Below are 12537 nucleotides of genomic sequence, written 5' to 3' on the forward strand. Positions count from 1 at the left end.
TTCAGAGCCCAAATCTGGAGTACTCCAGCAAAGTTCTTCAAAGTCAGCTGGCCTAGCCCCCTTACAGTAGCAGTGTCATCTAAGCCATCTGTTCCCCACCCCCACCCCCAAGGGGCACAAGCAGCAGAGATTCCTGACACGTCCAGTGTCTCTCTGTACAGTCGAGAAATTCTCGTTTGCGTCTGGGTGCTCACCTGTATAATCTATGTCTCAATCTGATGACAACTAGGTCGTCTATCCCAGGGTGACAAAAAATCAGAGAAAGTTCTCATTCCCACAACCCAGAAACAATGGACTATTTATACACATTTATATTCTCTTCACTGTGCCGCCATTTCCCCCATGATGGCAAGAGTTTGCTGTATGTTGGTGTCAAGATGCTACATTCATCAAGAAAATATTCTTACATCTGTGGGAAACTAAACTTTCCTCTTCCTAATTACCATGTGACTTGGAACAAGCTGTAAGAACTAGTGTGGTGTGTACGATGGGGGGGCAGGGGTGTTCTGGAAGCCTCCAGGGCCTCCTGGAGAATCCATAAATGGCACCTGTCTTTGACGGGCCTGGAGTCCAGCAATGCCAGTCCTAGCTTGTTCACCAACTGCCTGAGGGCTGTTCTCACTTCACTTAATTAAAGTCGCTGAACAGAGTTAAGAAATTGCAGCCTCTCTCTTAACTAGCCCATTGTAAAAATTTACTTGCTAGAGAATCCAGAAGCTCTGAGAAAAGTCTAGAATGTGTCACCATGTAAGTCTGTCCTAATTTATTTTCATTCTTACACTCCTGTTTAGGAATGGATCCTATCAAAGTAAAACTGGATTTTAGAGTATTGAGATCGAAGAGAACCAAGGGACTAAGAAATGTGAGTGAACTAGACAGAAGTGACGTCACCAGAGGTTGCTGGTTAGGTTGAGGGAAGGAATAGAAAGGAAATTTCTTGTTTTTTTTTTTCTTTTCAGAAAGGAAATTTCTTAAAAAGAAACTGGCAATCCCCAAGTGGGAGGACATGAAGGCTACAGGTCAGAAAACACTTAAAATTGTAGGAAAATGAATGCAAGTAGACTGGAGCGGTGCACCCAGGAGTCCAGCGGAGCGCAAGGTGTGTGAGGGAAAACAGCAAGAACATACCTGTGCTGCTGGAGAGCTGTGTTGGGGGTCTGACTGGCCCCGTGGTCAGGTCAATTCTCATCTCTCACTTTCTAATTAATATAGAGCTCTCAAAGCAGTAATTCTATGCTCCTTGCCACTTTTCTCCAACCCCTAAAACCCTCCCTGGGCCCTCTGGCACTTAAGACCCAATGAATCATCAGCAAAATCCCCTCTATAGCTATCCATCTCTCTGAATGTTTCTTTTACCTTCTTACTTTTACAGAAATCTGACTGTCCCCTGAGGACACTGCTTTTCTCAAGTGGTGGCTGGTTTGTTGTTTTTTTTAATGCAATTTAAGTTAACATACAGCGTATTGTTCGTTTCAGAGGTAGCATTTAGAGATTCATCAGTTGCCTACAACACCCAGTGCTCATTTCATCAAGTGCCCTCCTAATAATGCCCATAACCCAGTTACCCCACCCGTGGTGGTGGCTGTTTTTTTTTTTTTTTCCTTTCTTCCTTAACCCTGGTACAAGTGGTTCTGGAGGATTTGGTAAGCAGTCCCTGTTCTTCATCACCATGTTCAGAACCTCATGTCATCAGATCATATCTGCCACCAGCCTTTCTTTTCCCAATCACCACTGACCCTTGGGCTCTGCTGCCTCATTTCTTGGAAGATTTTAGCTCCAAAGTTAATATCACTCTCTCACACGCCTCCTATTTTAATTATTGGTGATTTCTGTATTCTTCCAATATCTTGGCCTCTCGGCTCCCCCCTCCAATAACCTTTACATTCCGTCCTAGAGACCCCAGCCTCTCTCCCTACCCCAGCCACTCACTCCATGATCCTTATCACTACCAGTAACCACAGTCCCTCTACAATCTCAGTGTCAAGCATCCCAATGTCCACCACCACCTCCTACCTTTGCAGCTCACGCCCTCTGGTATCCTGATTCAGAGTTCTCCCCCACCACCTGCTTTTATAATCCATTGGTCCTACCACCTCTTCTCCACTGTTCCTCACCCCCTTTGTGTCCTCCATCCCGTCCTCGGCCTGTTTAAGTTCAATTGTCAGACACTACCCACTCCCTAGTCCCACTCTCACTTCCTAGATCTCGACACGGCGCTCCACATGTTGTGCAACTGCACCTGTGCCGCTGAGTGGGGCTGAAGGAACATCTAGATGAACCGGCCTCACTTTAAATTCCTGCACACAAATCCGCAGTGAGCCTCTGACTCCTGGCAGCCAGGAGTGACCTGGCCCAGCCCGGCCACTCTCCCACCGCCCCGGCCAGTCTGCTCACTTGTGACTTGTCTGGCAGCTTTCACACTCCCGTGCAGAGGTGAGTAGCTGCAAGACAGAGCTGGTGGCCCACAGAAACGGAACGGCTGTTACCTGACCCCAGTCCTAGGCCAGGATTTCATACCATCTCTTTCTGTCCCCTCCTTCCCCATCCTCTCTCGCTGACCTTTCTTGCTACTTTACTGAGAAATGTGGAGCAATCAGGGAGTGACTTCTGTAAGCTCCTGCCATCACATAAACTCACCTACTGGCATCTCTACTCGTGTTAGAAACCCTTGTGCCCCTGGGAAGGCAAACTAGTGCAGCCATCTGGAGAGCCGTATGGAGGGTCCTCAAAAAGTTAACAATAGAGCGATCCAGCAATTGCACTACTAGGATCCCAAAACACAGTTTTGAAGGGGTACGTGCACCCCGATGTTTACAGCAGCAGTGTCCACAACAGCCAAACTATGGAGAGAGCCCAAATGTCCAACAACAGATGAATGGACGAAGATGTGTGTGTGTATACATTATGGACTATTACTCAGCTATCAAAAATAATGAAATCTTGCCATTTGCAATACATGGATGGAGCTGGAATGAATTATGCTAAGTGAAATAAGTCAGAGACAAACAAACACCATATGATCTCACTCATATGTCGAATTTAAGAAAGAAAACAGATGAACATATGGGAAGGGGGAAAGGAAAAAAGGGAGTGAGGGAAACAAACCACAAGAGGTTCTTAAGGACGGAGAACAAACAGGGTTGCTGGGGGAAGGTGGGCGGGGGGGGGGATGGGCATTTATTGTGACAGGCACTGGGTGTTCTCCGTAAGCGATGAATCACTGAATTCTACCCAGAAACCAATACTGCACTGTATGTTAACTATGTTAACTAAAATTTATATAAAAAAATAAACCATAAACTGTTGTGCCCCTGTGACCAATCCTATTTGGACTCTAAATCCCAGCTCCTCTGGTCTAAGCAAGGACAGAGCTCCAGTAGTTCTCCCCTCATTCACATCAGTTTTTTGCTCTCTACTGGACCATTCCCCCAATTTTCAAACATATGTTGTTCATTCTACTTTAAGAAGAAGAAAAATACACCCTCAGGACGCTAGCCCCTTCTCCCAGTTGCAGCCCCATTCTTCTCCTTTTTCAGGAAATTTCCCAAAAGACTTACCTACCCCCTCTCAGCCCTGCCTCCCATCTCTCACATCCTTCCGATCAGGGTTTCAGTCCCGCCACCCCACAAACTGTTTTGTCAAGAGCACTGGTGCCTTCCTCACTGCCAAGTGTGATGGCCAGTTTTCTGTCACTACTTGACCCGACTGCAGCATGTGACACAATGGACCACCCCCCCCCCCCCCGCCCGAAACACTTTCTTGGCCCCGAAGACACCAGTCACATGGCTTTCCTGCTGCCACAACTGGCCACTCCTTATCAGTCGGCCTTGTCCGTTGCTTCTCATCTCCCCAGTCTGGGAGACCCCCTGGCTCGGTCTTGGACCTCATCTTTTCTAACTATATTCACTCCCTTTGTGATCTCATCTGGTCTTGTATCCAGAACTGAATTCCTTGTTTTCCCCTCTAAGCCTGTTATATCTAGGCTCCCCCAGCTCAACAGCAATTCTATCCTTCCATCTCTGGCTGAAAAGCTTGGCTTCGTGCATGACTCCTCTCTCCTACTCCACACCTGATCCCTGAGCAAATCCTCTTGGTTCTACCTTCAGAATATATCAAGACTCCAATGACTTCCTGCCTCCTCCTGCTACACCTATGACCCAAGCCAGGTGGTCCTCTCCAGCCAGATCACTGCAAGCACCTTATCACTGGTCTCCTGATTTCCTCCCTGTCCCCCTTCAGTCTATTCTTAATACAGGGGCCAAAGTGATCCTGTTAAAGCACAGGATGGATCATATTGCTCCTTGGCTCAAAGTTCTCCAACACCACCCCATCTCACAGAGTTAAAGCCAAAGCCTCTACAAAAGCCTATAAGGCCTTCCATGATCTGTCTTCTTCCAGCCTCCTCTCCCCAACCTCTCTGACGTTATCTCCTTCTCCTGCCTGGTTCACTCCCTTCCAACCGTACTGCTCCCGCATGCAGTTTCCTCTAGCTGGACCATCCTTCCCCGTGGTTTCTTTCAAGTTTGATCCAGTATGGCCTTCTTGGTGAGGATTCTCTAAATCATTCTGTTTAAAAGTAACTTCCCTTCAGCCCCCGGAACTCCCTACCTACCTATCTGCTTTATTTTTCTCTATATTCTCTGCTAACTATATCATATAACTTTAAAAGTTTACTGTATCTTGGGTGCCTGGGTGGCTCAGTTGGTTAAGCGACTGCCTTCGGCTCAGGTCATGATCCCGGAGTCCTGGGATCGAGTCCCACATTGGGCTCCCTGCTCTGCAGGAAGCCTGCTTCTCCCTCAGCTTGTGTTCCCTCTCTTGCTGTCTCTCTCTCTCTCTCTCTCTCTCTCTCTCTGTCAAATAAATAAATAAAATCTACAAAAAAAAATTAAAAAAAAAGTTTATTGTATCTCTCAACAAGAGTGTAAGCTTCATGAGTTCAAGTAGTATGGTCTATTTGGTTCGCTGGCTCATCCTCAGTGCTACGAACATGCTTGGCACATATTAAGCACCTCAATAAATAAATGCTGAATAAATGAATCAGGAGAACGGAAAGGGCATTCTCTTGACCTATAACAAAAGCATATTAAACAGTTCAACCTGAAATGTATTAAAGAGATTATACTTGTATATAAATACAGATGATTCTCTAAAATCTCTGCCCAGCACAGGAAAGTCATTTTTCCTAATATGCTGACCAAATAGTGCCTTAAATGTAGCATGGTGGAAGAATCTGGGGAAAAGTAAAGGGCAACAGGCAAAGTGTTGGTCAAGAGATCGCAGAGTGGCCTTGGCACTTAGCTGAGGAAAGCTGACAGGAGAGGAGGAGAAGCAGCTTGTTATTTGGGCCCAGGACCCCCAATTCCTCCCACCTGCTGAACCCAACTGCCCCCGAGTCTTACCTTCTTTAGTGATGGTATCTACAGTCTCTTTGGCTTTGTCCTTCAAGTCATTCACCATAGTGTCCACCTGGGACTCATGCTTCAGGAAGACAGGTTGGATGATGCGCTTGTACAGCAGTTCGGCCCCGTTAGAAGGGCTTGGGGCCATGCACCACAACAGGAAGCCGCACTGCACAGAAAGAGAGCCTGCATGGTAACTATGGTAACGGGACAGGCAGCAGGCATCCTGACAACACAGGCTGCACGGTAACCATGGAAACGGGACAGGCAGCAGGCATCCTGACAACACACACTGCCCACCGCTGCTCTGAGATGGCACTGCCTCGGCTATGTTCTCCAACAGCATTTCCAGTATTTTCTGTAGGCTACAAGTGCACTTTTCTTAGATGGAAAAAACACCCGACAAATGACCTAGTAAGGAAAAGTTGAGACTGAAAAAAGAAAGGGAAAACACACCAAGTCCAACAGCTTAACTTCTTTCCTAACTTGAATTACTTTTTAGTTTATAGCTGCAAGAAGTTTTATTAATAACTCTTAAAAATCAACTGAAGAAACACAATATTTACCTGCATGTGTAAAGAAAGCTGTCTGGATAAGCCTCGTATCTACAAGGCTTTTTCTCACTGGCTTACTCCAGTAGGTCTGTCACATTTTTTCATCTGTTATAGACAAAATACCCTGGCCATGTTTTGAATTCTTCCCTTAGCAGAATCTCAGTTTTTGGTAGTTTTTGCCTTCCAGGAATCTTTACAGTCAGCTCTTCATCATCTTCCCCTTTGAATTAAGATATTATTCCTAACTCTTTCTTTTGCCATTGGAATAAAATAAAATAATATCATTCCTAACTATACTTTGCCATCGGAATGAAAAATGGACAGGAATTATGCCCTAAACACTTAAAAAACAAGAACTGTCACACTGTATGTCCAAAAAAGTTTTACTATTTTTTCAAATGACAACAACTCAGTCCCAGGAGTTTATTCTTGTCTAAGATACTGAGCAAGAAGGGGGATCTGCACAGAAACATGCTCATGTTTAGAAAGTTAAACAAACAACCTACTGGGTTCTCTCAGTTTAAAAGATTCTAACTGTATTGTCTTCCACACAGCCACAAAATAGAAGTCACTTCTAGAGATTCCCAATCTGTGCATTTTACAGCTTCTTAAAGAAAAAAATCTCCTACTTCTTACGCTATAAATTAAACTCTACAGCCTTAGTCCCTGTTATTCCAATCCAAAGAATATATTCAAGCAATCAAGAAGTTACAATGCTTTTCTAAGATAGTCTTTTAAGTTTGCTCTAGAGATAAAAAGCTGGTAAGGGGCTAATACCAATAACGGAGAGCTTGAGCTTAAAATGCACATATTTGTGCCCTAAAGCTCACTCCATCAGTACCATGTTGGCTCTGAGAAGTTTGTGGTCCATTTTGGGCTTCTACCACGCTCAGAATACAAAACATGTTCTCAACAGATGACTCTAGATTATCTGAACTACAGAACTCTGGAAAAGTAGTATTCATAAATTAGAATTTGTTACAGGCACAGGAGAGCAGGGGGCAAGCTTTTGAAAGACAGGGGCTCATCAGACTGGATTAAAAACAAATCACGGCATAGCTATGTGCTCCTTACCAGAAACACCCCTAAGACAAAGCCGGCTAGGGGCACCGAAAACAGAAGGGTGTAAGGAGGTGTTGCAGACAGATAGCAATTCTCAAAACAGCGCATTTAGTAATATTAACAATACATAAACACTATTTAAGGCCAAGTAAGTAAACCGTGATAAAGAAGAAAAACAATTTGCCAAGATTCACACAAACCTACATATCTTTGAAAATATAAATTATATATAGCTTTGTATATTTATGTGCAATTACAGAATTATCTATATAATTTGTTTTTATAATTTTATAATTAATTATAGATAGCTTCCAAATATAGCTTTGAATTATGTAAATTAAAAAGTCAGAATTATATAAATGGAGAAAATCCACAATAATTTTTAACACTTCCACCAGAAATTGGTATCTGAAACTAGAAACTAATAAGAACAAGGAACACAAAACTAAAAATCTTGATCTAAAAATATACAGATCTCTCCACCCAACAAATTGATTTTTTAATTTATTTAACAGAGAGAGAGAGAGAGCACAAATAGGCAGAGTGGCAGGCAGAGGGAGAGGGAGAAGCAGGCTCCCCGCCGAGCAGAGAGCCCGACGCAGACTCGATCCTAGGACCCTGGGATCATGACCTGAGCCGAAGGCAGACGCTTAATGACTGAGCCACCCAGGTGCCCAACAAAACTGATTTTAAGACAATTATATACTACAGATATAGAGATTAAAAGAATAAGCTCAGAGAAACTGGGTTCTAACCCTGGTTCTGCCACTTACTAGTGAGGCAAACCTTGTGTGAGTTACTTAATTGCTTAAGTCTGTACAGACTTTATAACATAAATAGGCGTTAACTAAAATTAAAAAAAAATCTACCTCAGATAGATTTTGTGAGAAAATAAGAAACATCTGGACCATCCAGAATAGCTAGGGCTCTGTCTCTGTCCCAAGAACACTGTCTTCTACCAACAGCCATGGAACAGTAACAGCTTAAGTGATTAGCTTTAAATGGGGTAATTATAATCAAATCCCAAAACCAACATATACCCTTTTCTTTAAAAATATTTTATTTATTTATTTGAGAGAGAAAGGGAGGGAGGGAGGGGGAGCACGAGCAGGGGGAGAGACAGAGGGAGAAGCAAGCTCCCCACTGAGCAGGGAGCCCACAGCAGCGAGGCTCCATCCCAGCCCCTGGGATCACAACCTGAGCTGAAGGCAGACGCTTAATCAACTGAGCCACCCAGATGCCCCCAACATATACCCTTTTTAAACAATTATTTTGTAACTCTTTTACTACCCGAAATAAAACTTAATAATATACCTACACATATAAATTCCAAAAAAAAAGTCAAGAAGTTCTCTAATGGCAAAATAAAGGAAAAATAAAGTGAAAGTAATTTATCATAAACAGTATGTATTTTTCAACATGTAAATGTTCAAGCCAAACTATACTAGACAACAACATGAAATACTCCTAAATAGAAATCAGTGACTATTAACAGCTACAAACAAAATTTCCTTCATATATTTCCAAAAGGTTGAGAATTTCTGAACTGGATGGACTATGCAGGGTGCTTCCCATATCTGAGTGCTCAACCAAGTGCGATTCCCCATCGTAATCTCCAAGTTACAATTTTAAGCCAACTCTCCCTCAACTCTCCTCCCCCTGATGTATGATAGACCCCACAGCTCATTTATTGAGCATAACAGCAGGAAAACAGAATGCTCAGAGTGAGAAAAGCAAGGAAGGGAAAGCATGGCAGTAGGAAGGGGAAGAACAAACATTCAGACCAGCCACCTCCTAGTCTCACTATACACATCTGTGCAACCAACCCAAACTCTGCCGAGCCCTCACAGATACATAATGGCAGAGTGGCACCTTCTGCTATAGGTCCAAGCCCTTAAATGGAGCCAATTCCCTGAAATACCCTCAGCATCTCACAGTTTGTGTGGGTCGGTCCACGTTTCCTGTTAGTTTTCCCAGCAACTCTGCGCTAGCACCTGCTGGGCTTGGCTGGCTATCCTACTGAATTATAAGATGTTGCCAGAGAAACCTTAATTTTCTTTCTTTCTTTTTTTTTTTTTAAGATTTTATTTATTTATTTGACAGAGAGAGACACACGGCAAGAGAAGGAACACAAGCAGGGGGAGTGGGAGAGGGAGAAGCAGGCTTCCCGCCGAGCAGGGAGCCCGATGCGGGGCCTGATCCCAGGACCCTGAGATCATGACCCGAGCCGAAGGCAGACGCCCAATGACTAAGCCACCCAGGCGCCCTGAAACCTTGATTTTCTTAACTACACACCTGTAGTAACCCAAAATACAGAATGGAGCAACTGCATCTTTCACTGGCTTTCGCTTCCACTGCCTCTGCTTAGAGCCAGGTTAATTACCGGCAGACTCTGCGGACCATCTCTCTCATTAACATTTGCTTCTGGAAGACTTCTGGTTATTATTTATTTACTTTTTGAAAGATTTATTTATTTGAGAGAGAGAACGTGTGTACACAGGGGAGGAGCAGAGGCAGAGACTGAGGGAGAGAATCCCAAGCAGACTCTCTGCTGAGCTCGAAGGCCCATGAGGGAGGGGCTCAATTTCACAAGCCCAAAATCCCGACCTGAGCCGAAACCACGTCGGATGCTTAACCTACTGAGCCACCCAGGCACCCCAAGATTTCTAGTTCTTTTTTTTTTTAAGATTTTATTTATTTATTTGAGAGAGAGAGAATGAGAGATAGCACGAGAGGGAAGAGGGCCAGAGGGAGAAGCAGACTCCCTGCCGAGCAGGGAACCTGATGCGGGACTCTATCCAGAGACTCCAGGATCATGACCTGAGCCGAAGGCAGTCGCTTAACCAACTGAGCCACCTAGGCGCCCCCAAGATTTCTGGTTCTTAATATCCAAACATCACACAATGTTTTCCATTGGTTGCTTATATAGGTAACGCTAATACACACACACCCCAAACTCAATACAACAGTTTAAACAAAATGATGTGCAGGAAAAAGGAAAAACTACATTCCTGACATTGAATTAGAATTCCATGTGGACATTTTAAAGAGTATTCAGAGTATTCAGGCCATGTACTACTGCATACAAAGCAATAATTTCTTACCAACTCTGTTAACTGGAGAGCTATTAGTGGTGCACATTTGTTAGTTATAAAGGGGTATTTTGCTGAGTTTTACTAATATTTGGGAAACTGGTATGGAGTTTTAGATTTATACATCTTAATTTTTACCATTTAAAAGTGCAGGAAATAGTCTCCTGCCTGGTGTTCCTATGTAAAATATCCAATTTTCAGGAATGGATTACTGATGTAGAGATAGATGTCCATATTACAAGCATCAGCATCAAGGTGGAGTGGAAATGACTCACTGGATTAGGCATCAGTTGGTATCTACTTTATTTTATGACTTGAGGTAAAGTCATAAACAACCTCCCCAAGAGTCAGTTTTCTCTTCCATAGGATTTTAGGCAAGTCACAAAGTAATGTCCTTGAAGAAAGTACACCAGATAGCAGCAGTACTACCAAGTCCTACAGTCCTCACTGTTGTTGAAAACCTCTGAAGTATTATCTGCCCATGTAGACATCGACCCCTCAGCAATCCAGAAAAGCTAATTCATTCATCTTTTCTGGACGAATGAAGGCAAGACTACCAGACAGAACCAGACCTAAGTGTCTATATTTTTGTACCTCTCCAATGTGAGTAGGCTGTACTCTGGGCTGCTCGTTTCTTCCCAGTACCCTCTAGCTATTGTCTTGGGACAGTAAAATAATTACTGCTCTCTACCTAAATTGTTAGCATTTCCCAGTTTTCAAATGAAATAGTTTTCTTGTATTAAAAAATAAAGTTAATTACTTTTCAACTCTCATGGTGATATTCAGCCACCACCTTTTATAACTCCCTTTTCTTAATCTACATAACTGTTCTAGAGCCCAGTAGTACCCTGAACTACACATATCCAACCATCCTTCTATTATTATTTTTAAAGATTTTACTAATTTATTTATGTTTTGTTTGTTTACTTATCTGAGGGAGACAGAGAGAGGAGCAGAGGGAGAGGGACAAGCAGACTCCCTACTGAGCGCGGAGCTTGACGTGGCTCTCGATCCCATGACCCTGAGATCATGACCTGAGCTGAAATCAAGAGTCAGACGCTTAACTGACTTGAGCCACCCAGGCACCGCGCCCCACCTCTTAATCAAGCTGCCCTCAAAGTGCCAACTGACGATGCTCCCATGAGCAAACACAAGCCCACTCTTACCTGCAGTTCAGACAAAGAGCCTATACTATTTTAACTGATTCTTGTCACGATGAGCACTAACATACTAACTCCTTAAATTACAGATTACAGCAGGTCAGATAATTCTGTCTGTGGTTCTAATGCTGTCATCGTCCAGTTTTCTCCTAGAAGAGGTATTTCCAAGGTAGGGATATGTTTTATATACAGTTTGGGACCAGCCTGGGCAGAACTGAGTTAATGTCAAAAAACAAAAAAACCCACACTTCAACACTGACCTGCTGATATGCTACCATCACCTGATCAGAAAAAAAAGTCATAGGAAGCTTTCACAATGTAACCCCAGGAATAGTGAGTGATAGGCAAAAGTTAAAGCAGACTGCTCAGCATGCATCAATAAAAGTTAAAAAAAACAAGTGGAAGGGAAGATTTCCCTGTTCTTTTTGCCTTCCACAAGGTTAAGAGAAATGTTCTGCTGTCCATCATGGGTGAAGCAGTAGAGGTGACAGTTGGGACAGTTGGGTTAGGAGTTAAACTGGCTGGAGTTTATTCAACCTCATTTAAAAAATCTAGAAAATGATCTAAATGAGCGTAAAGAGGAGGCACAAAGCTATTCATTGCAGCATTTGTTAAAACTGCAAGATAAATGTCCTAAATGTTCATCAATTGGGAAATTAGTACATTACCACCTATAATGGATTAGACCATTTGTCAGAATATTGAATAACATGAGAAAATACTCCTAGTACTATGTTAATTTAAAAAGTGAGATACACAAACTGAGGGTTCTAGAGGGGAGGGGGGGTGGGGGGATGGGTTAGCCTGGTGATGGGTATTAAGGAGGGCATGTTCTGCGTGGAGCACTGGGTGTTATGCACAAACAATGAATCATGGAACACTACATCACAAACTAATCATGTAGGGGCGGAGCAAGATGGCGGAGGAGTGGGAGACCTGGATTTCGTCTGGTCTCAGGAATTCAGCTGAATGGGGATCAAACCATTCTGAACACCTACGAACTCAACAGGAGACCGAAGAAGAGAGTAGCAACAACTCCCTGAACAGAGAAGCGACCACTTACTGGAAGGTAGGACATGCGGAGAAGTGAATCTGAGGCGATATTCGGGAGGATAGACGGCAGGGGAGGGGGCCTCCGACGGCCGCTTCTGGCAAGTGATAGAGCCGCGGAGCACAAAATCGGACCTTTTAGAAGTCGGCTCCGCTGAGGGACATCGCTCCAGTGGCTAAGCGGGGGGTGGAACCCTCACGGGACAGTGTGGTCTCA

At 43.7% G+C, this 12537-nt stretch overlaps 1 protein-coding gene across 1 annotated transcript in view; it reads right to left on the reverse strand.

The window, feature by feature from the left end:
• REEP5 (receptor accessory protein 5) overlaps positions 1-12537 on the reverse strand; it is a 42722-nt gene that overhangs the window by 2614 nt on the left and 27571 nt on the right. Inside the window, exon 4 of the mRNA XM_028102693.2 lies at positions 5403-5571. Within this exon, the coding sequence (XP_027958494.1) occupies positions 5403-5571 (169 nt within the window). The remainder of the gene's footprint in view (positions 1-5402; positions 5572-12537) is intronic.

The sequence above is a fragment of the Eumetopias jubatus genome, unplaced genomic scaffold, assembly GCF_037043125.1.
Source record: "Eumetopias jubatus isolate StellerSeaLion01/CBP00866 unplaced genomic scaffold, mEumJub1_p1.0 scaffold_5, whole genome shotgun sequence".
NCBI lineage: Eukaryota > Metazoa > Chordata > Mammalia > Carnivora > Otariidae > Eumetopias > Eumetopias jubatus.